We start from the raw sequence: 27,943 nt of genomic DNA, 5'->3' as shown, positions 1-27,943 counted from the left end.
AAGATGCAAGTTTATGAACACCCTCAGTGCAGTCTTACAAATATGAGCCAGTGAAGGACATAGTCAAAGAACTATTCTATTACAGTTTTTACAAAAAGCAAGTTATACTGGAGAGGGTTTTTTAAGATGGAAAAGTTATGCATAAGAGAGGATATATTCTTAAAACACCTTTGACTCTTTCTGGAGCAGAGTTTCAGACTCTGAGGAGTTAAGTTGAGTAGCATGTCAGATGCTGAGTAAGATGCCATTCCTTCTTATATCCACAACCTCTTACTTAAGTATCCTTGTGGATTTGAGTGGGGATTAATAGAGTGATTAGGGTTGGTTGGGTTTTTTTTCCCCCCAGATTAGTCCTGCAGTTTTGTTAGGGCCAGTATTTGGCTTGCACAAAAACAAGCACAATGTCAATGTTTTTAAAGCTTTATTCTAGCCTAATTAAGACTCACTCTCCTGTGGCAAGATGTGCAATGTTTTTATATTTTCATAAAATATTGTTCATCCATTTCTGTTATTTTAGAATGGAAGAGAAAAAATCTGTGATAAAAGCAAAATCTGAAGAAGACTTTGGAAATTAATGGGCCTTTTCCATGCAAAAATAGTTAATATTCAATCTATTCTTTTTGTTGTTTACCTTGAGAGCAAGTCTGTCTGTTTATCCAAGTCTGAAGAATTTAGACTGGTAGGAGTTGTGCCACTGATATGTGGTTTATAGTGTTGGGTCTTAAGAGTGGAAGAAAACTTTAAAAAAGTTGAAGTGCACAAACATGTTTCAGTGTTTTGTGCTCCTCCACAGTGTCGGTGCTGTAGGATTTATGTTTATATTATATGTGTGTGTTTGTGTGTTTTCATATACAAACTGAATATCACAGCATTAAATTGTGTTCAAAGAATAGTTGTTGAATTGGTATTTTTGCATCAGAAAAAAACCCAAAAAAAGGTATAAATTTGGGTGCAGGGGTTTTAATAATGAACAAAAAAAGCAAGAATGTATCGACTGAGTTTTACTAGGCTGACAGCAGCACTGAAGGTCCTTGTAATGCACAAGTTTGTGACCCATGAAATCTCCATTTTCCTTCTGTTGGTAATGTATCTTGAAGTACAGGAGCCTGGAAAATGCATCCTGGGTGACCTAACACATTGATTATCTACAAACAGAAAATTATTTGAGCCTATTACTAAAAATGTGTTTGGTAGTAGTAAATATAAGGGATAGGCTTAAATTAGATTGCTAAACAATTGTTCCATGAGCACAGATTCACTAAGGCAAGATCCAATCCTTACAGGTATGAATAAGATCTGCTATATTTTTTTTTTAAATGCTTATTTCAGATGCTTGGCCATTTTGCTGATTCAGCTTCATCAGCTTGCATGCTGGTACCCAAAAATCAAAATTTTGCTTTATAAATGTACTTGTGTCTTACTGAAGGAAATAAAGGACAGTAAGGAATTGAGCAGAGTTATTTCTAAAATGAGTAAGTATCCAAGGTTCATGAAAAGAAGCCTGTAGCACACAGGCACACCAGCAGGCAGATTTTACAGCTCTGTCCAGAGCACAGAAAGAAGATAAATCATGGCCATCCCCCTCTCATTTTTGAAATGGTTCAACCCTGGGGTTTAGCTGAAGGACTTAAGGAGTTTTTGAAGTGCAAATAGACTGGTGAAGGGTAAACCTTTTCAGAGTTTCATTTAGATGGATTTTTTTTTTTTCTATGTGGATTTCTGGCACCAGCTGAGATCTGGAAAGCCACAGGATTGTTTTGTTTTTGATCAATCAAGCAGGCAGAACTTGCCATGGGGGTGTACATTCTCTGCATACATATTGATCCTATTGTGTTTAAAAGTAGTTAATTTAATCAGGGCTTTTTGAAACCTTCCCTGGTAAAACTTGCATTAATGAAGCTGTCATTTCAAGGTCATGTTTCAGTGTCAATAACTTAATGGTAATGACAGAAGTTACCTGTAAGTTTATTATCAAACTTTCAATCATTCCATGCTAAAATTGCATTGAATGGGAACTGATTTTGCATACATGCATGTAAAAATGTTCAGCTTCAATTGGAAAATGTGAATCTCATTAAATGAGAGATTTTCAAAGCAGTCTAGAGTTACCAAACACATTAATTCTGACAGTTCTGATACAGTTTACTGCTGTTTGGATCAGTACCCTTGGTCTGCCCTATTCCATATGGAGTTTGGCTCCAGTAATCTATTTTACACCTTGTCTCTTCCAGCAAAATGGTTGTATTTTCAGAGTTTTTATTCAAGGCCCTTTCTAGTAGCTTTGACCTTTTACTCACATTTAATTTTGTTTAAAAGCAGCAGCATGCAGAAGATGGATTCCATATTAATTATAAACATTTCCCTCTACTGTGATAAATATTTGGAGATAAAATGTGTAAGGGCTGGCTGCTTGATAAGATGCCCATTTGAGTACAGAGTACAGATTTTTAAGGCAGGATACAGTTTACTATTTCATCCATATCTGATGCCAAGATCTTCAAGTATTTTGGGTGAAAGCATTGTATATTTTCAAGCCTTTTTTTCCTGTCAGGATGTTAAGTGCAGACTTCATTATTTGCTTCTTTAATTTATTTGGGTTGGAAGGAGCTTCAGAAAGTTGTTCTCGACATGGGGACACTCAAAGTATAGTGGAGTTAGTGGATTCAGATACCACAGCAGAATGCCCCAGTGCATCCCCCAGTCAATCTTCTAATTTCTTTTCTTCTTGGTAGTTGCAGTACGCCTTGAACACTGCCAGTTGCTGAGATACGAGGTGGAAAGCAGAGTCTTGCATAAGACTTTTTCAATCATATACCAGCAGTGGTCTTCTGTAGATGTTTGTGTTTGTGTTTTTCCCAATTGAAGGGGATTTTATCAAAGATTTTGGTGTCAGATCACTCAGTGGCTCAGAATGGGAGAGGAACTCTAAAGGTGGTCTGAGGCACAGAGTTGGGATCCTCTTTAGGAAGGATCAAAGTGGTTCTTAGTTTAATTTCTGTGTGGTGGATGTCCAAAATGGTACTGCAGAAAGGCATACTGTGGGAAAATGACCTATATTAAAAAATGGTGTATTTAGAGATAACTTCTGCATTTACAGTCTGATGGCTTGATGTGGTCTGCTATGAGAGCACAGCAGGAACATTCTACATCAGAATAGGGGCCTAAAATCATAATTCATCACAAATTAATAAATATGGCTAAAGGCAATCAATAAATAAATGTTAAGAAATCCAGGTTATGTTTTTTCCCTGACTTTACACTGGACAGGAGATGTTTGGTTAGCAGGCCTCCTATTTTATTTTACAACTCTAACTTTACATTTCCACAACTCACATGTTCTCAGTCTCATGTACTGTAATGATGGTTATTTCATGTAGTGTTTGAAAACTGAACATGAGATACTGTTTAAAGCTTTACTGAGAGACAGGGAAATCTTTGTATCTCACTGCAGAGAAGGGGTTCTCAGGATTAGCAAGTATGTCACCAGAAGAAGCTAATATGACCTTTCTTTTTTTAAGTAATATTTTCTACCACCAAGGACTCTTCAACAAGTCCTGTTCCACTGACTGGATGGAAAATTTTGTGTGCATTTCAAATTAGCAGTTTTTAGCCCAGTCTTACAGGCACAGAAGGCAGATTTTTATTTAGGAACAGGCGTCACTATAGCTGGATATGTGGGTGTTGGCTAGAAAATCTATCAGTCTAATTTTTTTTTTTTTAAGTGGTGCATACTCAAATGTCAAACCATTGAGGCGTTTTTATTTGCAGATTACAGATTTATCAAGCAGCTGTGATATTAAAGTAATCTTACTGTGGTTACAGTATGCATTTGTCAAGGGCACAGGCTTGCACAATGATTCTGAATTCCTGTGGAATTTAACTGAGCAACAGCTGGTCTGTAGGATGTGTAGGTTTTAACAAGGTAATGTCTGTGTTTTGGCAAAGGACTTGTGTGACCTTCTGCTGAAGCTGTTCCAAAGTGCCTTCTTCCTCCATTCAAGTCTGTAGGGGTCCTGAAACAGTATTTGTGTGAAGTTTCCCCATTCTCTCTTCTCCTCTTGACTTTATCACAGGTAAATTCTACAAAATTCTTCAATGGGGTATTAGGAGGGGAAAAAAACAAAATGAAAAGGTCCTCAACACCACTAACTGCAGCTTAGAATGGAAAGAATACTCTTTTTGCATGTAATTGTGTCAGATTCCTTTTCCCCACAGTTGTTGGTTGGGGATTTTTTTCACTTGAAAGAGGTTTATGGTGCTGTCTCTGCCAGGATAACCGTGTCTCAGGGTTGAAGTTGTATTTCTCCTGCAGTTCCTAGAGGTGATGTTATCTTTTGTTCACTCAACAGTATGGTCATTCCTGAGAGCATCTGTCACTTTAGGCATTGTAAGATGGATGAGTCTCAAGTGAACTGCTGGTTGAAGCAAATGGTAAAAATAAGAAAAGACGTGGGGGTTGGGGGTTTTCAGAGGGGACAGACAACAAGGAAGTGCTGTTAAAAATCAAAAGTAAGCCAGACCATAGTGGAAGAAAGAGCCAAGATGTGGATCACAGTAGCAGATCTCACAGGTCTTAGCAATGAAGATTGGTGGTTGATGAATTCTGAAGAAATCTTCTGCATCTTGGCAAAAATGCTGTTGATTTATTTCCTATTTCATGTGCAAATAAGGGAGGATAAGAAGGAGGTGACCTGAACATAAGATGCAAAACATTTTTTTTGTCATGTTATGTTATATGGTCAGGACAAATTAATGTTGCCATTATTCAGGAAAAGGGTCAATGGTATTTTGTGTGTCTTAAATATTATGTATTTATCTGTCAGTTCTGAGTGGGCACATAACAGTATAAAAACCAAAGCAGCATATCAGCAGTTTAGCTTTTGGAAAAAAAAGTGTAAATTTAAAATTCATAATTGATGGTATTTTAGAAGGTACTTAATATTTTTAAAAGAGGTAAGGTTCCCTACAGCACCTCTGATTTAGCTGGACTAATTGAGTTAGACCTTTTAACAGAGAGAAAGTGGTGCAAAAACACATAAACCCCAAGAAAACTCCCTCAAATGCTCTGACAAGCAGATCTGCACACCCCCACCCCCAAGCTGAGCAAAGGTCTGTGTTTGCAAAAGCAGCCGGCAAAGGACAAAAGGCACTTACAGCCCAGTGTGTGTCAAGGTTTGGGAAGGGTCCAGGAGGATCTTGGCTTGAAAAATTATTTTGTCACACTGTTGGCATTGGTCCATAAGGGGAAGCACTGGTTGAAAGGCGAAGAAATTAAGATGATTAGAAGCTTTAAAGCTTCACAAATGGTGGAGTATCTCTATTCTCAATGGATATAAATAATAGATGAAAGACTGAGAGTGACAACAAAGGCTCAGGGCCTTTAAGAGAATGTGTGCAGCCTGAATAGAGGTCTGTGGCCTAGGGCCAAAGGTCTTAGCTTTGAGTGTAATTAGAAGAAAATACAAAAATGTCATTACTAGCAGGTGAAATGTTCAGCACGTGTCTGAAAAATAGCAATTTCAGAGCCAGGAGCTGTTGGAATTGGATTACTGACATTCTGCAATGGCTGAAGTCCGTGCAGAGCCCTACAGTTTGGTCGGGGGTTGCGTGTGTTTTCCCTGTTGTCCATCGGCGCTGGAGCCGCTGCCAGTGTGGTGGGGACGCTCCATGCGGGGCAGCATCGCTGCTCCCTGGAAATAGAGTTGTTTAGTGCCTTTCTTCAGAACAAAACAATCCTGCCCAAAACCTTTCCTGAGCCAGAGGTGAGGGTTACAGCTCCTCTCTTAAACAGACTGATTTTTAAAATTGAGAGGAGAGGAGGGGGAGGAAGCTTTAAGGCCTTTAGTTAAAAAACCTGGAGTTGGAATTCAAGGTGTACAGCTGTGTTCTGGTTTTGTCAGTGGGCCTGTGCCTGTAGCCCCAGCTTTAAGCCTTAAAATCCCATTTGCTGTTGTGGTGTGGGTTGATTTAGTCAGTTGGTTTTATTAATGTTAGTTAGCCTTTATGCTCCCCCATTTTTCCCCTCACAGTCAGTTTGATCCAAGTTGTTTACTCCAAAAGTTCCCACCACTCTGCTCCCCATTTATCTGTCAAATCTTCTCACCTTTCCCTGTTTTCTCCTTATTTGGTTCCATCAATCTGAGTTTGTTGGTACCCTTTTGGTTGTCAATCTTATGACCACCCCCAGTTTCTTCCTGAAAGTTCTGTAGTAATCACCCCAGTTTAGCTTTTCTATTTGTCCCCTGATGTTGTACCTACCCCTGTTACATTATCATAGGTTGTTGTATCCCTCTCTGGTTTATCCCCGTTGGGCAAGTCAGGTTTGCACCCCTGTCCACCCACCCCCTATTTAAGTTCCTGTAATCTTTGATTTCTTTGGCATTTGTCACTGCACCCACCCGGAGGGCACCTTTCTTGCCATACCTGGGAAAATAAAGGACTCTTTGGGCTGGCATACAGGTGTCCTCTCCCATCCCTTCACCTCCTCTCAGTGTGCAGAGTTGCCCAAGCTGCACCCAAGAGCAGCGCTCAGCACCATCGGGGCAGACGATTCTCCCCCGGGGTGCCGCTCACGGGGGCTGTGCCAGCCGGACCCTTCCACCCGCCCGGGGCCGTGGCAGGTAACTGCCACAATTTCGGAGCACTGGAGAAAATTCCTTTAAATCTTCTGGCAAAATATGTTGCTATTGAGAAACCAAACCAGTTTGTCTGCCTAAAAAAGTCTTGTCAAAGTCCACTCAATGATAACTTAATTTAAAGCTTTTGCCGATGCTAATTTGTGTTCTGTACAGCCCTAGGTATTTTAGGAGTTATTCTTTTACTTGCTGCTTGCTACGCCATTTTTACAACATCTTGGGGTATTTCAGGTGTATTTTCTTTTATGAAGTGCAGTTTCTATTAGTAAGGTTTTCACTTCATTATTTTTATGGAAAGCCAGATAGGAGAGCAACTAGCTAATTCTGATTTCATTTGAACAGTGAACTGCTCACTCATTTAGTTTGTTTCTTTATAAATAGTTAAAGAATTACTTCTGCATTTTCATATATTTTTAATGTTTCTGCAACAGTTAATTTTATCATATTAATGTGTTAAATTCCTAATCTGTCATATAGTGACTTTAGCGCCAAAAATATGCAAATTCTAAGTTTATAGTTCTGGTAGAATATAGAGAAGCAACCAAACACTTTCAGTCAAGTATTCCTCTAAAAATGTGCATTTTATAGTCATTTGCCCTCCTTTTCTCACCCTAGACAAGGTTTCCACAGGAACGGCTTTTTGTCTTCTTATAAACTATATGCTGGCACGAGTAATTCTAATTTTTTTTTTCTCCCTTTTTATTTTTCAGGTGTTCAGGAGTTTTAAACAACTTTGGAGCAAGGCTTCACAAACTCTTAGCTGCATCCTTTAATCATGACTGCATTTCAAATAGGTTGAAAGTAATCTGAGAAGGTAACCATACTTGCCTATCCTAATAGACAATACACTGTATGTGATCAGCATCTCTGCTTTCATTTCCATTGAGTGCATTTTAGGAGCAGTGTGGACTGTAAATAACTATTTTATTTTTGCTTCAGGCATGTAAAATATTCAAGTTTTAAAAAAGATAATGAAATCCAGTTCATATAATCTAAAAGCCTTCAACAGAGGGCTGATTTGTGCTTCCATTTTTTTCTTATATAACCACAATGAGGTCAACTTCATTATTTAATGACACTTTTTTTGAAGCTGTAACAATCTTCTGCTGTTTTACTTAGAGGCTCTGCAAATACCTAAGCAATTAGCTAAATATAAGTTCCATGCACTTGGAGGGTGAATGTTTGTTTGTTTATTTGTCCTCTCGAAGGGTTTAAAACAAATGGGAAGAAGAATGCAGATCTTTGTAATGATTGGGATTGATTTGTGCTTCCAACTGAGATTCTCACACGTCTCTTTTTTCCTGACTTCTGAGAGGGGGGAGGCTTGCCTCAGTACACAATATTGGGCTCACATAGTTTCTTGTTGCATTTAAATAGCCAGTGTACCCAGAAGGCTGAAGATCTATTCCTGCTTTATGACCTGTTGTATCCCTGGGGGCAAGGGCAGCCCTGAGCAGAGCAAGGGGGTCATGGCCACAGCCCAGGTTCTGCTTGGCTCTTGGGGGCTCCCAAAACCTGCCTGCTGGAACATTTTGCTTGGCAACATCTGGAACATGGTATAAATCTGGAAGAGGGGGGAACCTCCAGGATTTTGCTTCGCCAGGTGCTAGGAGGAAGCAACATTAGCCTTTTTGATGGGGGGGGGGGGGAGAGGCAGATTCTGTGGCCCTGAAGTTAGGCTAAACAATTGCAGAGGTCAAAGGACAGCTGAGTGCGGTCAATGAGACACCCTGGGGTGTATTTTGTTACTTAGTAAAAGGAGCAGCATCCTAAAACCCTAAAGGATTCTCTTGAAAATCTGTGTTGTGAAAAGGTTTTATGAGTCTGATGGCAAAAAGTGCTGATTTAGCTAAGGAATGCTTGCTTTTGTCTAAATGAAAGGCTAATCCTTACCAAATGTTGGCAGCTATTATAGTGCAGTCAATGCAGGTCTGAAAGGACAGTTAGAGTAGAAGTATACCTTGGGATCCCAAATGTTTATCATTTTAATGGTTCTGTAACTGAAAAGATTTCTGAAACTTTCACCCTTTATCCAAAAATTTAACCCGTGAACAAATTATCAGAAAAAGTAATAAGTAACTTAAATTATAATTTAAAAAACTGTTCATAAGGGAGCTGTGCCTGCCTGGTTGTTTTGTATTCCCTGACAAATTTGCTTTAGATTTTTCAGGGTAATGCTGGGCTTAAAGTGTAACTTCCTTTAATCTGCTAACACTTATTAATTGGCTGGGAAAAAAAGTATGTGATTTTTTTTTTTTTTATGGTCTTGAGAATTTTTACTGTTCTTGTTTCAATGCTTATGAGAAAAAAAAAAGAATAGGTTTGGGGTAATTAATTCCTATAATTTGTTTAGCATTATCTTTCTTTAAAAGGACAGCTTATTAACACTTAACATTTGTCATAGAAACAGATAAGAAATCAATGTCAGAGCCAAGACCTTGTGAATAACCCGAAAGGAAATGTAATAATGGCCGTCTTCACCACAGAGGTGGTGGGGGGAGGACTGGGCATGTGACAGAAAAGGTTCAGTGCTTTTTGTTTTCCTTTGGAAGGGGGGGTTGCTGCAAGGCATGACACAGAGCCTCTGACTCGTTCACCCTACTGTCTTACACAAACACTCGTGGCTGTGTTAGGAAGAAAAAGGGACTTGGGAGCCAGTGGTGGTGGCCAGCCTGGTGTTTCATCGTAATCTGTAGAAGAACTCTATAAGAAGAGCGAAAAAAGAATAAACTGCATAATTTTCAAGGTGGGGGGAAGTGAACAAAGAATTTGACAAGTTGCTTTGGTGTATTTTTGAAAGAAAGGTCCTTGCAAAATACAGCTTTTTGCAGAGTTTAATTTTTAAACTCTTCAGAAGAGATGCCTAGCACTGATTTATGTCAAGGTTAAGGCACCTTTAAACAAATAAGGCTGGGGATGGATAAACCTACTAAAATACAAATAGCCTATTAAACACAGAAGATGTTTGTATAGCATTCAGGTTGCCACAAAACTGACACATGTCCTGAAATTCTCCTGATAACCCCTTCTAAATTCATCAGGAAACGATGGCATGTGTTTGAGGGTTACACAAGGGAGCAGCCAGAGAGGATAGAGATGGAAGGTCAGGCTTTAGCTTTGACTTTCTAGACTTCAGCTTCATGCTTTTGCAATAGGGTGATGGCAAATGAAAAAAGGATTAAGTGATTTATTTATCAATGAGATTGTTCTGGCTTTTGCTGTAGGAATTCTGTGGGAGGTCCAAGACTATTTTCAGATTTATCCCTATAGACAATAACTATCATATTTTACATATATCTATGTGGAATTAAGTGCTATATCTGTATAATTAAACTGCTTAGAAGAGTACATATTTGAGCTGTAATGCTTAATTTTGTTTGTAACTTCAGAATTTAACTACTCAGACAACATAAAATAGGTTTAGATTTATTATTTTTTTTCCTTGTCTATTGGAGAAAATCGTTCTGTGTTTATAAACTGTTTATTTATCAGGTGTATGGAGTTTTTTATTTTTTTAAGCAGATTTTAGCTCACAGTGAGATTTTTATGGCTAGTATTTATATTCTACTATGGCAACAGTCACAGAAAAATATTTTAAGCATAGTTTCTTGAGTGTCAGGATTTACTGTAAGTTTTATATGCATGCCATCAAGAATGCCTAGAACCTGTAAATATTCTGTGTTGCTGACTCATAAAACCATAATGGAGCAGCTTTGGGAATCAAGATTGCCTGTGCTAGCATGTTTATGTTGCACATAAATTAAGTCCAGCCTGTAAACATCATTAAGATTTTGAGGAGAAAAGTACAGAAATGTATCTAATGCTCCCAACAAGTCAAATATTTTATTATAATTTTTTTTCATGTAAGACATAGCTGCTCTTCCCCCCTCCCCCCACCCCAAATTCATCATAGTGGTTGATGAATTGCATTACAGAACAATACAAGCATTAGAAATTTAATATTATTTCCTTCTCCTATTAAGTATTAATAGTATGTGATTTGAATTTTTGGATTTTGAGTAAAGGTGGGTTTTTTCCCTGGACCTAAATGGCATTGTATAGATGTCATTTGTGGACATTTATCCCAAAACAACTTTTGAGATTCCTAAGTATCTAGAAAAAGTAGCTTGAATGTCAAAACTCTTCTTTTTTAGCCATATCCCTGGATATGGTGTTCACGTGTTGTTCTGTTGATTGCTTGTTTGTTGCAAATTCCATCATAAATAAAATCTGGGATACTGCAGATGGACCAACAGTGATGTGCATCTTTGATCTCAAACAGGATTGCCTCTGGTAATTTTAGAGATTCTGGACAGAGCTTTGTTTATTTTACAGAAGAATTTGTGGTATTCTGGGAATGGGAAAAAGTAGAGTCAGCTTTGACACATGACAAACATATGTTGTCGAAAAGGAAGAACTCTAATATAAAGGACTTTGCACTTGGAAGTTCATTTCCACTAAAATTAACGATGAGAAATTTGGACACAGTTTCCCACCAGCAGGGAAGTTTGCAAAAAGTGTCTGAATGATATGAAATCGACATTGCTTGTGGATTTAAGCTGATTATTATGGTTTTGATCTAGAGAGGGTTTTCTTGTCCCTTCAGAGGATTGTTTTTTGCATAGAAATGGCCATGAAAGCAGCTAGCTTTGCTGTGTTGGTCTTTTTGTCTCTGCATCATGGGCGGGCAGTGACTGCAGAAATGTTAGTTGTGCATCTCTATCTAGTGACTACATGGGAGCTCCAGATCAGAAAAATCTGGTTTGTTCTGTTCTAAAACATATTTTGAGTCCACAAGAGCAGAAGCACGATTATTTTGACTTATTTGAAAATGGCACTTTTGGAAGAGCTGTGCAGGTATGTGCTCTGAGGGAACTTGACAAACATTTTGACACAAGCCTCTGCAAAAGAAGAGGGACTCATTTTCACCTTTGCTGGTTCCTTTTTAGGGATCATTAAGCCTTGTAAAACCAAGGAGAACTCTTGTTCAGGCTTGCCTGTTTTCAAACTGGGCTCTAGAGAGAAAAACAGTCCTTTTTCAGAGGACATGAGGAACCAACAACTTACTTAACCTCTTACCCAAGTGCATTAGTGAAGGCTGGTTTAATTACTTAAGGCTGACCTTATTTCTTCTTGATTAAATTTTATTTTAAAATCTAGAAATCTATGTTAGGGATTTGTTCAATAATCTGTCTGAAGAGGGAGAGGAACAAAACTTGATGGCGCTTTTGGCAGAATTATGTGCTTACAAGTGAAGGAGAAGGAGGAAAAGCCATGTGTGAGTCACTTGGATGCAGGGTGTTACTCCTTGTACAGAGTCATAGACACGATCTGGCTGCAGAGACTTTCTTTTTTCTTTTTTTTTTTTTTAATTGGTAATCCTGAAATTACTTTCAAGTTGCATATTTGAAGAAGTGCCATGGTACATCTCCAACTCTGCCAGCTTCATGGGAGGAAAAAAGTTTGCTTGCAGCAAAGGAAAAGTTGAAGTCAACAAAGTTTTACTCCAGGGCTTTATTTTTAGCCTGTTGCAGCTGTCAGAAACCAGAACATGGATCAGATAAGATGAATACAGTGGAAAAAGAAAGTATTAAGTGGGTATTTGTGAAGAATTGGGTCATCTTTGTTTGGAAAGTTTTAAGAGCCAATGAAATCTGTATTACCATTATGCCTATTATCCAGAAAGTTTTATTTTTATTAGTGTCAGTTTGTATGTTTTTCAAGAACTGAGAACCCTTAAAACCACTAATATCTTTGCAAAATGAATAGCGATCTGTTTATATTTCTTAGCAATAAAAATATTCCTTCCTCTCTTATTAGGCAGCACTTTCACATAAGAAAACTTTAAAAAAAAAGGAGGAAAAAAACAGGAGAAAACCACTTTTATTGTAGATATACATGTCTAAAATTATCTTTACTAAGGATTTTATTTTTAATGCTATACATTCTGATGTTGAGATGTGTCAAAATGGATTACATTTTAGCTTCTATTTTCTGTACCTTGATAGTGATTTTTTTTTTGCTGTTTCCAATCAAATAGTGTCATCTTGGTGAGCAGTCTTTAAAAATGTCACACATAAGTTCCTATGTAAATGGTACCATCTTCCTACAATAAATAATTAGCATAAGCTGTGATGTTTAAAACTTAAAATTTTGGAGCTCAGTGGCCTAAGGATTTACAATAATTTAAATGCATAAATGTATAATATATTAAGCTGTGCTAAGCCATAAGGCACAGTCCTACTCCATGGTCCTATTGAAGGCAGCACCTGGCAGATGAATATGTAGTTAGATTATTGAGTTCTGAAAGCAGATCAGGATAACTGGTGTAGAGATAGCTTGCAGGAAAAAAATGAAACAAACAAACTCAGTGGTTGGAAATTACTTCAATACCATAGCTTCATATGGTGTTCTTTGTTAATCCAGTTATGTTGAAGAGTTGGTCCACAAATTCAATCGATAAGGCATTCGAAGTATGCCTAGGATTGTAGGTGAAGTGCTCAGCTTCCAGGTGTCCAGTCCTAAAGTGCTTAATAGATGATCATTCCTTTCATTTTCACAAGAAATGCCAGCTCAGATGCCACAGTGATTGCTTCTTTTTATGGCATTACATGGCTCTTTCAAAACATTGGTGATTTCGCCTTTCAATTTCTCAGGATAGAAGCAACTGGGAAAAAACGCAAGTAAAAATATAATTCATAAGAGTCAGCAGTTAGTGATAATTACCAGCATTAAAATTGTTGACAAGCACAGACCTGTGTTTATTTAGAAAGACCATTCACTGAGCTTCCCAGTTATTAATTTTTTTTATGGTGGAATATTAGACAGTGTTCTGTTGAAATGAACATTAAATCTTCATTAGAAGCAAAGCTTTAAATTAGTGGGTGCACTTGAGAAGATAGTTTACTTCATAGATTTTTGTAAACTACATAAACAGATTTTATATCTCTAATACTTCTTAATAGTTGAATTGGTAATTAGTAAATATAGTTGTTAGCTAATAATTGATAATAAGATCTGTGTAATAATAGAATATATGTTGTTAGTGAATGACTAAACACTTATGTATACGAAAAGTATATAAAAGTTACAGAGTTTCAAAGTATTGGCTTTGGGAACAGTTACTGATTTTGAATACATTATTTGAGGAACAAATTATTTAATCTGCTGTATTATTAAGAGTGGTAGATAAATTAATTCATAGCATCATAGAATGGGTTGAGTTGGAAGGGACCTTCAAGACCATCTAGTTCCAACCCCAGAGCCTCACCACCCTCCCAGTGAAGAATTTCTTCCTAATACTTACTGTAAATCTATCTTCTTTCAGCTTAAAGACATTTCCCCTTGTTCTATCCCTCCTTGCCCTTGTCAGAAGTCTCTCTCCAGCTTTCTCCTGGGCACTGGAGGTCTGCCTGGAGCTTTCTCTTCTCCAGGCTCAACAGCCTAAACTCTTACAGCCTCTTCTCACAGAAGAGGTGCTCCAGCCATCTAATAATATTCATGGCCCTCATCTGGACCTGCTCCAGCAGGTTTACATCATTCTTAGTACAATGGAGACCCCAGAGCTGGATGCAGCACTGCAGATGGGGTCTCACCAGAGCAGAGGGGCAGAATCACCTTCCTTGGCCTGCTGGCCACGCTGCTTTGAAGGAGCAGGATGTGGTTGGCCTTCTGGGCTGCAAGTGTGCGTGGCTGGGTCATGTTGCTCTTCTTGTCAACCAACACCCCAAAGTCCTGCTCAGGGCTGCTGTCAATCCATTCCCCATCCAGCCTGTATTTAGGTCTGGGGTTGTCGCAACCCATGAGCAGGACCTTCATGACATTTTCATGGGACCACTTCTCAAGCCTGTGAGATCCTTCCATATGGGATCCCTTCCCACCACTCTCACCCCATTATAGAAGATTACTAAATTTTCAGCACAATTTGTCCTTAGTGAAGCTATGTTGGTTGTCAGCAGTCACCTCCTTATTTTCTATGTGCTTTGGCATAGTTTCCAGGAGGTGGGCACAGAGGTGATTCAAACATAACTAGCTGACTATGTGAACACGCCAGGTTGTTAGAAGCATAAATTGTAATTCATGTCTGCAACTAATTGCAAAATCAAAATTACACAGCAAAAATATGCCTTGATCCTATAGCTAGGATTAAGCATCATTGCTGATTTGGTTGTATTGAACTGACATTAATAATGTAGTTAATAGTCCTGTTGATTTAGGACAGAAAACATAAGTGGGGAAAGCTATGTAGTAGCATGCATGTTTTAAGGAAGCAGGCTGAGGCTTTCAAAACTGCTCCTTGGTGATTTATTTGTGCCATCCCTGCCAAGACTGTGTGAGCATATACTCCTTTTAAAATACTGAAGTCTTTTAACAATATCTAAACTTCAAAATCAAAAGCAATGTTTGTAGGTTGATAACCTTTTTATTCCCACCTGAAGGTTTTTCTATTGAAAGAGAAGTGTATCCCTTTTGTTAAGGGTGCATAGTAATGTTCTTTTTCCTATGTATACTGTGAAAAGTTCCTGCAGGATAAAAGGATTTGCTCCATCTTCTGCTGATTTATTTAGAAAACCCTACAAAACCTCCACAGTAACTTATCTACCCATTTCATAACATCATTTGAAAAGACTCCAAAAGCTTTGCAGTCACATTAGGCCAAATCCACATAATTAACTCCTGAAAACTTTTATGTGCTTTCTTCATCTGCTTTTTGCATCTTTTTTTTGAGGAAATCACATCAAATGAAGCTTGGAACATGCTTAATCTTAAATCACCTCAGTCCTCACTGGAGGAGTGTGTTGGTGCACTGGCTGCACCAGTTTTCCTCTCACTGTGCTGTAAGAGTTTAACCTATCCAGAATACAGCAATTTTTTTCCATAACCTAGAGAAAAGTAAAGCCAGTGCCATTTTGTAAAATTTGACTTGAGCTCAGCTTGCAATGACTTCTGTACCATTGCGCCTCTCAGTGTATTCTGTGTTTGATCATGGCTGTAAATTGCTCTTTGTGTGCACAGCTCAGTGGATAACACCATTAAAAAGAACTAAAGAAACATTTCAAGCTTGAGGTTAAAGAGATGAAATGGTGTTTCAGTTGCTATTTTTTGGTGGTTTTCCTTTGCTAGCCTCAGTGTTACATCACTGCTGGTTTATTCTGTGAAGCTGAAAACTCCCACGTCACCAAATTTCTAAAACTGCAATTCAGACCTAATTTTTGCTTTAAATCACTTGGGGTGATTTGAAGCTGATACATTCATTCATGTAAGTTCAACTTAGTAATACCATCCTGCATCCAGGTGTTAATTTTACCTTTAGTATGTTTATTGTTTTGTGAGCTATTCCTGAGGCCTGTAGAAAAAGTCTTGGGGTGGAAGGGATGGAGCAGTAAGGGCATAGCAGCCTCTATATTAAGACCACTTGTAATTTGCTTTCTGTTTAATGTTGTGGGGAAAGAGCTGCCCCCTTCCACCATCCTGCATGTGGCTCTGTAGAATATGCATCTTTCTGTCTCTATCCAAGGAATTGTCCAAATCTCAGATAATCTGATGCAATACTCCAAGTACAGATACAATTAGTGAAGCAATAAGAGAAATAACCTCATGAGGAAAAAATATGTGTTCTTGATCCTTCCCATTACTTTCACACAGTAGTGTCAACATTAGACTGAAAGATGAGACTCTAAATGGTATTGGATGCAAACGCTATTTTCTTAAAAATAAAATGAGAAATAAAGATGAGAGGAAACTGCACTGTAAATAGGGTAAATCCAAACTAATAATTCATTTTTCTTGAAAGACATTGCAAATCAGTTATCGGTCACTTGCTCCATAAGATTGTAAACTCTTAGTAAGCTCTCCAACAGTTGAGTTTGAATATTGCTAATGAAGAGAAAACAGGCTGAGAATCTCAAGACCTTGAAAAGGCTGTGGTGGGGGGTGGGGGGGAAAGGAGATCTTACAGTGGTTATGAAGTAAGGCTTCTGCTCCACCTTACAGTCTTGTTTTGAGTCACACATAAGTCTTCCCCACTGAATGCTACAGTTGATGCTGCACATAGACTTTTGACTTTGAAGTCTGCACTTTTAGTGACTTGTATGTATTTGTTATTGTCATTATTACCTGACATTCTTTCTGCTGTATGCATGTTCAGGGTACATCTTAGTGATACTCTCATGAGAAAAATAATACTCCTAGAACATGACTAAAAATGATGTAAACAATCAAAAACACTAGCTGTACCTGAAACAAGCAGTTCAGTTATTCTGCAGCACAAATAGATGCCTGGTCTCTCTTTGCCTGAGATAACCCTTTGAGATACAGAAGCTGTGCTGGGCCTGGCAATGCCTTTGTGGAGGAACTTGCTTTCTTTTCCTTTGAAGAGAAACTTCTTTGTGGGGTAGGCCAGATCAGAAGCCAGATTATGTGTTTTGGAGAACACAATTACATTATTAGGTTAAACACAAAGTAAGGACTTGATAGAGCTGACTTAATGGAGGGTGTTTGCATCAGATTCATCATTCGCTATCAGGTAATTGTGAAATTGCTTTAAGCCATAACAACAACATTCACCCCCTCCCTCATCCTCCAGTTCAGTTCCTCTCCTTTAAAGTCTCTGGGGTCATGACCCACCTGGAGGCCAAATATGTGGTATCTGGTGTACTGAATGATCTGATTATATTTTTACTAGCAGAGCCTTCAACTCAATGTGCAGTCTGGCTCCCAAGAGTTATTGAGTCATGATCCACTTTTCAGAGGTGACTGTTTTTTTTAATGTAAAGAAGCATAGTCACCTTTTTTTCTATCTAAAAGTGGGTAGTGTTTACTGTACTTACACACTGCTGGACCTGGGCTCTGTTTTTTCTCAAACATCCCATGTCATGATTCTGCACAGATCTTTTGAAACCTGGGTGACCACATGGAACAAGATTATTTGCTTGAATTGACAAGGCCTTTTTGTAAATTCAGTTTCTGGGTTTGAAAGTGGGATTAGAATTTCCCTGAGTCCATCACAGTGAAGTGATGCAGTGTTAAAATCAATTCTCTTTGAAATTTTGCTTTTGTTATTTCCATTTCTGTCTACTTTGATAGAAGCTCATGGTAATTGTAGTTTTGCTTTCCACTATGAATGCCCATATTAATTGTTTTATTTAAAGCTATAACAATAATCCTCCTTTACCTGTGGGCGGGTTAGAGGAATTTCACAATTGCCTTGTTCATGTGTCTTTGTAAGGAGACAGATGTAAGGAAATGTGAGGGCTGCCTTCCAGTTCTGTTTAAGGCAGTTCTCACTCCAGCAAATCTCAGGTTAATCCTGTAGTTCAGTGATGGGCCACTGCAAAGAAGACTTGACGTGTGTTTAGGAAATTTACTTTGAAGAAGCACAGCAGGAATGGAGATGTGTTGAGTGGTTCCTTAGTATCTGAATCTTTTCAGAGAAGGACACTGAGAGTGATAGAGCCTGGAGGTGGAGGTGATCTAAATTTTAGGAATTTCCCCTATTATTTCATGTTTTTTTTCAGATTTAGTTTTGAAATTATTCAATTTTGATAATGTCTTCTAATCCCCATAGTGAGTTTTAAGGAAATTAAACAAAATTCATCTGTGTACAGCGAGACAGTTGTTGAGGTAGAGGAGAAACCTTAGGAGTGTTGTCAAATTGAACCTTCTTCCTTGGTAGGGTGGTGGGGAGGGAAAAAGTATAGCAGCTAAAATACACATACACTTTGCACATACCAACATTCTATAGAGTTCAATCCAAAACAGACTTCAAAAGGTTGCCAAGAGACGTAGGCAACTTAAGAATTATGCTAGCATCCATCCAGTGGTGCAGGTGAAAGGTGAGGCTGGAATACTGAATTAGAGATGTGCAGACTGCTCACTGCTGGGAATCTAACCAGTTCTGTGCTGAGCTAGCTACAATTAGTGTGCTAACTGTAGATATGGAAATGATTATTTACTCCCTCATCAAACCTCCTGCCCACTGGAAACCTCTTGGTGCATGAGGTAAGGCTCCAGCAGAGTTCCACGCCATGGTGCTGGGCGTGGAACAATGGACAGGAGGGTGAGCCCTGAAGTGTCAGAGTTGGCAGCATCAAAACAGGTTTGTGAGATCAGGGAGGAGCTCCTGAGTCAAGTCCAGCACTGTCTTCTAAGCTACTGTGTCAGATCAGCTCAGCTGAATTCAACAATGGAATGTCTTTCCCACATCCTGCCGAGCTCACTGATGCATCAGATGGGCAGAATTTTAAGAAAACATTATCTTAATTTCACTATGAAAAATAAGAGGGGTTGGTGAGTTTTTTGGGAGATTTTTGTTTTTGTTTCTTAACCAAATGACCACATATATGAATGATAGACATATTTTTTGTGTAACTTTTTAAGCAATGAACATTAATTTAGTTATGTTAAACCATTGGCTTTGGTCATATTTAAATGCAGATGTGGCAGATACATGTCGTAATAAGAGAAATGTTCTTCGGTTTTGGTGGTTTGGTTTGTTTGGTTGGTTTTTTTGCCTCCCTAAAATAAATTCCATCAATTTGTTTTTCCTCCGGGCTCTGCTGCCACCTCAAGCCCCCTCAGCACGCTGGAGTCCATTTAAAGCACGTTCTCCCTCTCTGCCGCTGCTGAGGCGTGCTCGCTGGAGGCTGCCTCCCTTTTACGCTGTGAGGAGGAGAATTCACCATTTCCTAATGGCACCAGGCATGCAGGGGTAGAATCAAGTGCGGACACAGTGAGAGTTACTCCCCTGCATTGGTGCTCCTGGCTTTCGAGGCTGATCACAGCCTCAAGCCGGCAGCAGCTCACTGCTGGAGGGTCCTGCCACCTCCTCTCCCCTCTCTCCCCTCCCCAGCTCGATTGAACTCCAGATGAGGCCCAGCTGCCCTAATGGCCTCGGGCAGTGTTAGGAAATCGCTGCCCCATGCTGCTCTCCAGGGCTGCCGGCTTCCTCAGCCGCGGCCCCTCTGCCTGCCGCATCTTGCCCCGGCACATCCTGGCACAGCCTCCTGCTCTGCCTCACGCTGCAGGACCAGAACTCGCACAGGCTGGGCTCCCCGAGCTTTCCTTTCCTTGGCATTTCCACCAACAACCTTGTTTTCTCTTGGCAAGCTGGAAACATCCTCTGGTAACATTAACCATGGTAAATCTGTGACAATCTCCATCCACAGGCAAGTCTCCTTGTATAGATGCCAGGGAAGCAAATCAAATTGCCAGCATTTTTGATGTGTGTGTCCTGTGCTTTATTATTACTTTCCCATCAAAATTAAAATAGTTGTCATAGAATTAAAACAACAAGTAAGCTGTAGAAAACACGGAGAATAAACAGATTTCACACAGGTGTTTTGCTGTGGGAATTGCAAATTTTCTGTTCACAAAGGTTGATTTATTTTCCTTATGGTGTTTTAACTAAAGTCTTTTAATTTGAATGCATTCCTGAAATCTTACCTTAAGCACATCATAACTGACATAAATAGCACGGAAAACAAATTTTATTGCATGAAATTTAATAATAGTCTGAGCTGATTTCACTTATATTTATGGAAGTATCATCACTGATTTCAGTAAAATAAGTATTTCAGTCACTTAGCCGATTTCCATAAATTCTTTTTTTCAAAGGCACCTGACAGGCTTTAGCTTACTGCAGCCTTAATACTGCTTCAGTGTAGTTTTTTCCCTAACATACTTTGTAGTCGTGTGTTTGTACACAGTCCCTACCATTTCCAAATTTAATGAAAACATATAGAAGGGAAAAGAGAACTACATATCTTAGGTATCTCACTGCTAAAATAGCAGAATGTGTCAGGTTAAGAAATAGTTTTTTATCTGGTATTGTCTCTGGTTGGCGTGGAGAAGTGTAGTTGCCACAAAATTTATTAAAAGCCAGTCAGAGATGGGGAATTATTTTCCCAAAGCTGCATAAAAACTCTGAACAGGGAACTGACCCTGTCTCCCAAGTTAGAGGTGAGTAATTTGATTTATTTCACACCTGTGTATCCAGTAGTGTAGTAATAATGAGCTCTTAGATATTTGTCTACAGCAGCAGACCTCAAAGGCTGCTGGAAGTGGCTGTCATGATTATTTCCCTTTTACAGGTGGCCCTGAGGACCTTGAGCAACCCAGTGATAAAGCAGGAGTGGAACTATAGGTTTTCAAAATGCCAGCTTATCTTCTTGGCCAAGGTCTCTTCCTGTTTGTAGGACTAGGTGACATCTAGTGAGGGGAAGTAAAAAGATAATGTTATAAGGTTTTATACTTTTCTGTATGTTGATTTAGCTGGGGAAAACTTCTCTCTGTTGAAATAAATTTCTCTGAAAGTTCACTCTTTTGTTCTGAATGTTGGAAAAATTTAGACCGTTGTTTCTTTGGAACAAATGTAATTTGGTATAATCATCTAGCAAAGTGGAAAATTTCATATTTCAGTGAGTCTCCCTTAGCTCATTTTAAAACTTTCCATGGCCATTCTTCTACTACATGTTTAAATTTGAGTGTCTGTATCCCAGTGCTGGATGCACAAATATAACAGTCTTTGGGCTGTGTGATGCCATCCAAGAAGAAATTATCTACAGGTCTGTTTGTGCTTGAATATTTAATTAAGTTCCTAAGTTCATCATCAATATAAACAGAAATATTAATTGCTAAAGCAGGTATTTAAATTGTTGTTATCACTCTATGAGTGTAAAGCATAATTTCAAATAAACACATTTTACTGCATTTGCTGTATGTGGTTTAGAAGTTACTTATTTCTCTCTTTTTTTACACATATCTTTTGTTATAATTAGATCCTTTGATAGGTCAGACTACATGTAAATGGTAATATTACATTGAAGACAGGAGGTGAAGAGATTCTGAAAAGACAGAGAAATTGACCTTCCAATATGAGGAACAGCAAAAAAGTTCAAGTTACTTGATGTCTTTGTGTAATGTTTTTCTACAAATAATGGCATACTGATAAGTGAAAAGTTGTGTAAACATACTCTTTGGCAAAAACTGATGAAGCCCAAATTGATTTTTAATTTTTTTTTGTTATGTACCCTTCCATATTCTACCCTGAATATCCGAAAAAAACCCAAATAATAACGATTTTATCTAACCTCCATTAGTTTTTTTTATAGCAGGCAAGTTTTTGAGGCTGTTGAGCAGCTGTGTACTCAGAAGACACAGAGCAATGTGTTGGAGATGTACTAAAAGCTTAGTGGAACAGAAGGATGCAGTCTGCCAGATTGAGAGAGAAACGTGAACGTGTAGTGCTACTTAGAGATGTTGTTTGCACAGCATATTTTCTTGCTAACTTTATATCCCTGTCATGCATGATAGTAAGATCTCTGTCTTCATTTGTAAATTCTCTGTGCATGGACATTCCCATCCCCTTATCAGCTGTTTCCTTTGTGCTTTTAGATCATGGGGAATTCATATGCAGGGCAATTAAAATCTGCCCGTTTCGAAGAAGCTCTTCATAACTCCATAGAAGCTTCTCTGAGATGTAGCAGTGTTGTCCCACGGCCAATCTTCTCACAGCTGTACCTGGATCCAGATCAGCCTCCTTTCTTGCCGGAAGGTAACCATGAAAGTATGGCACAATTCAGTTGTTTTTCTGTGTGCGAAAAGGGTGGGGTGTGTTTTATTAAAAAAAAAAAAAAAAAGAAAAAAGGCAGAAACTGCACAGCAGTTCACTCTGTGACAAAATCTGAATCTTGGGTATCGTTAAGGGGAAAGAATGGCATAGTGGTTATTTTAAAAGGTGATAAATGTTATATTAAAAGGAGATACTGTTGAAAAGTTTAATAAAAGGTTATTTTTATTTTTACTATATTTTATTATTTTTTGTATTTTTATTCTTCAGATGTGAAGCCAAAGGTAGAAGAGCTGGATAAAGAGTTAGTACATCGCTATTCACAAAATGGAAACCTGGATTTTTCTACCAACCAAACTGTTAATGAAATGGAAGATGAAGAAGAGGATGAAGACATGTCAGATTCAAGTAGTCCACCAATCCCATACTCGCAAAAACCTGCCCCAGAAGGGTCTTGCACTACTGATGGTTGGTATCCTTTTTTTTTACTGTATAATCTTCACTACTATATGATTCTAATGATAATGTGCACTCTTTGCAGTTACAAATTCTTCAGCTAGAAAGTCTGAAAATACAGTTTCTACTCAAAGCTGTAGATCTGACAAAATATGGATTGGAGGGACTTCTTTGAGAACATAAATTTTAATGTATCATTTGAAAGCAGTGTGGAGGACTGGCTGTGGCATATAATTAGTTTCTGAAAGCCCTTTTTTGTCTGTGGTTTTCACAAACGTTCACTGTCCTTAAAGAGGTTATCTGAGTTGGCATCAGTATGTCCTGTTCTCAATCTATCCCTGAATAATTCTCGGAAACATTGGCAAAGCTGGATTTAGTTGCTTCCATGGGTAGAAGGAAGAGTTTGGAGAAAGAAAATGGGGAGGACACTTAGTGTACTTTCTGCTGCTGAGGTGATAACAAGGTTGGTAGTGGAAATTTGTCTGTCTTGTCTTCCCTGTGTGCCTGCTGGCCATTGCTTCCTTACCCTGAGCTGTCCTGATTTGTTGTTGCGCAAGATGAGCAAAATTGTTGACCATACTATATTTGTTTGAGTTTAAATGTGTTAAAGAAAGAACCAGATAATTATGCATGTACCTACTTGGCCTAAGATAAATTGATATGATTAGTTCATCTTACCCCAAAATTGTTCTATTCTGAAGGTTTAACTTCTTTAAAAAAAGAAGATCAACTCATAGTTATCAGATGTGCTTCTTGTTAAAACATCTCCCTGCTGACTTCAGACACCTGAAAACAAGAACCGTTCCCACCAGGTCCAAATGTCCTTTTTGACATTTTATTCAATATCCCCCTGAATCATGAAATTCCTCGTGCACAGTTCATCAAAAGTTGTAATTTGCTAAATGGTTTGGCACCTTACTGAGGTATCTATTGGTTATATGAAGTGATAGAAGTAAGGGCGAATCGCTGGTAATTCTTTGGCATTTCTGAGGGGACGGGTGTTAGTGGCATGTGTTGTCATCTTGGCCTTTTCCACTTCCAAATGCAGCTCACAGGAGCATGCTTACCCTCTTCCCTGTAGCACAAAGAACAGAAGGGCTGGCTGGCTACTGTGAAAAGATGGGGAATACTGTTGGGAGAATTTGTTATTCACACAGAAGTGTGGTTTTCTGTTCTTTGAAGGCTTGTAAATTTGAAGGAGAAGGGAAGGAGAAAGTATAAAATTATGTATTCCTAGGAAAGTGTTCTCAGTTGAGGACAAGTATCAATAAAATCTGCAAAATCTCCTGTGGAGAGCAGGAGCAGTACCTTTTTCACTTCACATATTGTATGTATGTAATATTAAACTTAGAATGTCCTGGGAAAAATTGACCTTTCAGGGGCAGTTTTGTGTTTTGATGTTTATCCATAAGGCTTTTATGATTAAAGCACTCTAGAAGAAAGTTTCGTGTGTTACAGCTGCAGAATTTTAGGGTTGTTCATTACTCATTTTTAAGTTTACCATTCTGGGTTTATAAAATCTGCCTTACTTTTAGATGTTCTCAAGGAACCGATTTATGAGAGTAGTATTTTTGTATCTGGAAAAGGAAAGGAAAACAGATTTTTTTTTTTCCCAAATACTAATTGTTTAAAATGCCCTGGTTCCCAAACATTCACACTGCAGATCCTATCTCAACAAGATATTAATCTGATAGCTCATCTTTCATCTCATGTGTATGCCTTCCAGAGATGTAAGACAGGATCACTGCCATTGTTTGCATCCCTTATCTTACTTTTTAATTGCAAAGGTAAATAACATTATTAAGATGTTAAACAATACTGATAGACCATTTGAACTCACTGTATTTGAATACTTTAAACTGTGTATTCAGTTGCTTATCCAAGAGCAAAATATTGGTACTACAGCCTGCAGTTCATAGCTCTGCTTGCTGTCAAACCTATTTCCCACCTTTTGGATTAGGTGGGATGAAATCTTTTTCCCTTTAAGGCATTTGTGCTGTTTGCTTTTCCAGAATTCAGGATGTGTGCCATAACCGTCATATTATTTTCTGTGGTGACTTGTTCTTTTATTCATGGGTGCAGAAAGTAGATCTTAATGCCTTTAGTGCCTCACAAGTGAGTTTGTTGGAGATTCTTTCTCAGCTAGTATTAGATGTCTTAACTCTCTTCTTAGCCCACTGGAAAGAACAACTGTATTTGCCACTGAGCCTTGCTATTAGTCATGAAAGAAATTAATTTATTTTCAGGGGCTTTGGGGGTTTGTTTTGGTTTCTTTCCCCCACAACACAAATTTTTGTAACTAAAATTTCCATGATAATAGGGTTTCAAGAAAAATAATGTATTTGTTTTCATCCTGGTACCTCAAATAGCCAGCAAAATTCTTGCATTATCAAGAAGCTATTCTGAACCACTTGCTTGCTGTAGCTTTAAAAGAGGCTCCTTCTAATTTGTGGAATAACATTCTATGCAAGCTGTGGGAAACACAATAGTATCACCTTTCTTTTGTTAGCAAATCCTCAATTTACCTGATGCTTAAAGAAAGGCCAAGGTAGTTTCAGAAGCAATTAGGTAAGCAGGTACTTAACACCTGATCAGTTACTGTGAGGTTACAATAGCGAGTGACAGTGACCCCTAATTCATATGTAATTCCTGGAAGTTAATTCCTTATGCAAATACCCCATTTATTAGAGGTCAACAAGGGGCTGGTACCCCACATGGGAACTACTTCTTACAGTGGGGAAAGGGAAGACAGATACAAATTTCATTTTTAAGAACATTCTAGCACTTGTACTTGTTGACAGCTGTGGGGATACATTTTCAGGAAGATGGGACTGGGTTACTTTAAATGAAGTAATGTTGGAGAATGCAAGTGTGCTTCTCAGAAGCAAAAAGTAGTGAATTTTCTTTGAAAGAAATGCAGATGTCTGTAAAAGCTGTTAAGATTTTAATTTTTTGATGACTGCTCCTGATATTTATATATACTTTAATCAAAGTATAAGTGCCTGTTCCTTATTTGAAACAAAGCTGGGATCCTGTGAGAACATGCTGTCTGTTTGGTTTTTTTAGTAGTTCAGCAGTTCAGCTTTGGATTTTTGCTTTTTATAATTGCATGTTGATAAAAGATTTCACAAGGAGAAGCTGGTTTGGTTCACTGATTCGTATTTTCTTCTCTTTGTATTTAGATTTTTATAGAAGGTACACAAGTAAATTAAAGTGCCATTCTGTCTTCTTTAGAGGAAATGTTTTACTGCTGTTTGACATAGAAATGTAGGTGCCAGCACAATTATAAATTAATAGCTATGAAATGTAAATAGATTTTAAATGTTCTAAGTCTTAGACATTGACAGCACAAGTTCATCTAGTACCAAGATATTATGTCTTGTCTTTCCTAATGTGGAAGTTATTATTTCTAACAGATAATTAATTACCAATGCAAAAATAATGCAAAACAAAACAAAAAAAATAAGGTTGGGGTCTCCGTGGTGCTTGCTAGTTAGAAAAAGGCAATGTAACAGGGAGAGGGTTAATCCTGCCTTCATCTCCGCACAGTCAGTTACTTGCTTCCAAATCAGTATGTTTTGTGTGGAATTTCCTCATTCAGTTTCAAAAAGCAGCAGAAACTTAAAAGAGTGCTTTTCAGCCCTAAAAGTCAAGGGAAAGAAGGATAATGAAGGGCTCTTGAAGTATATAATCTACATGTCTTTGAAGGAAAATTCAAACCTTTTACTGCACAGGAGCAGATTTGCATCCTTTCCATGTCTGCTGGTGGAAGTAAGTCCCGGCTGTACCTGGCCAGGCTCTCAGCCCTCCCTGCTTCTCCTGTGGCAGCTGTTCAGTGAACAAGAGAAAAGTTCATGGAGGCTTTTAGGGTCTGTCTGTGCTGCCTCTCTCCCTGCCCACCCTCTCAGAAGGGGAGCCAGAGGAAACCATTTGGTGTCAGCCCTGTTTATTTTTCTCACCACCTCAGAAAACAAGGTTTTGGCAGTCGCCTGTGAGCTCTGAGCTGGTGGCTGCTGTCTGCCGTTTCTGGTAGAGGGCTGGAGATTATAAAGGTAGTGAATTTCAGCAAGATTTGTGAAGTTCAGGAGCTGGTTGGATGACATCGGTGTCCCCAAACTTAACTACCCCGGGGCAGCAAAGTAATTATAGTTCTTTTCACAGGCTGAACATCACAGAGGCATGTGCTGGTCAGCCAGGCTACACATGCATACCTCTCTGATCCAGAGATGTCGCCAACCAAAGCAGAGGAGGATGCCAAAAGAGATTGTGAAAGGAGGGAGAAGGGGGGAGTACCCAAGGGGTCTGGGAGCACTGGTTAAGTAAGAGATGATCCTGGGTGTAAATCATAGGTATTGTTTGCAGATTCAGTAGGATACAGCATTTCTACAGTCCTACATATCCTAAATTATGGGAAATACTAAGTATATTAAGATCTACAGCCTCTCAGCTGAGAACCTGCTGTTCCCATGATAGCAGGCTGGTACTGAATTGTGCTTATAAACTTGTTAAGATGTTTTTTTCTTAGGGCTCTTCTGTAGCTTCTCCCTTGGGGCCTGATGCAGAATGGTGACAGACAGGTGCTTAAAGCATAGCTGAAGTCGTTTCACTCGTAGTGCAGATAAAGCTGAGTCTTTCCTTTCACCTGGGGTGTTGTGGGCACTGCTTCACTTCACTGGGACATCAAAACCCCCAAGCACTCCAAGGGGCTCAAAGCTTCCCATGTGATATTCACTCTTCTCAATGTTGTGTGCTCCTTCAGAAAGCGAGTCTGTGTTGACACACAGCACTGACAACATTGCTTGTGCTAGTATTGCTATTGCTAGCAATTCCTTCAAAAACCTTCTGTTGGGCTCTATTTGTGCTTCTGGGCATTTCCAGAACATTTTTAGGTAGAGACTGGGTTGGAAGCTAATTGTGTACAAGCACGGGTTTAAATCTTTGTTGAAATCTTACTGCACTTGCTGTTTCATAATCTTTATCTACAGATTTCCTGTTTGCCCACATTGTCAGCAGTGGGTAATTTTTCTGTTTTAAATCTAGATGTAAAGTGGTATTTTCTAAGCATGTCAACTACTCAGATTTCACTGAATGCCTAAATATTTAAGGTCAGTTTTGAAAATTTAGGATTTAATACCCAAGTGACATATACATTTGAATAAGTAAATTTTATTTTGAATGTAAGGGACTTTTCCCCTGGGTTTATCTGTGACTGTTTCTTTCTAAATTACATCAAAAAGTCTAGATAATACTTAGCCTGGTACCTGGCTTTCTATTTGACTATGAT

General features: G+C 38.6%; 1 protein-coding gene across 8 annotated transcripts in view; it reads left to right on the top strand.

Annotated features, from left to right (window-relative positions):
* GREB1L (GREB1 like retinoic acid receptor coactivator) overlaps positions 1 to 27,943 on the top strand; it is a 133,082-nt gene that overhangs the window by 50,715 nt on the left and 54,424 nt on the right. For 6 of the 8 annotated variants that reach the window (XM_021551547.2, XM_021551544.2, XM_021551546.2 and 3 more), the window contains 3 exons: positions 7,346 to 7,449; positions 22,029 to 22,200; positions 22,474 to 22,671. In XM_021551547.2, coding sequence (XP_021407222.2) covers positions 22,032 to 22,200; positions 22,474 to 22,671 — 367 coding nt within the window. In that variant the 5' untranslated portion in view covers positions 7,346 to 7,449; positions 22,029 to 22,031. The remainder of the gene's footprint in view (positions 1 to 7,345; positions 7,450 to 22,028; positions 22,201 to 22,473; positions 22,672 to 27,943) is intronic. The other 2 variants (XM_021551545.2, XM_021551543.2) reach the window with 1 other exon arrangement.

This window comes from Lonchura striata, chromosome 1 (genome assembly GCF_046129695.1).
Source record: "Lonchura striata isolate bLonStr1 chromosome 1, bLonStr1.mat, whole genome shotgun sequence".
In the NCBI taxonomy this organism is placed as follows: Eukaryota; Metazoa; Chordata; class Aves; order Passeriformes; family Estrildidae; genus Lonchura; species Lonchura striata.
Note: the sequence above shows the minus strand (reverse complement) of the source record. Positions and strands in the feature narration are given on the sequence as shown.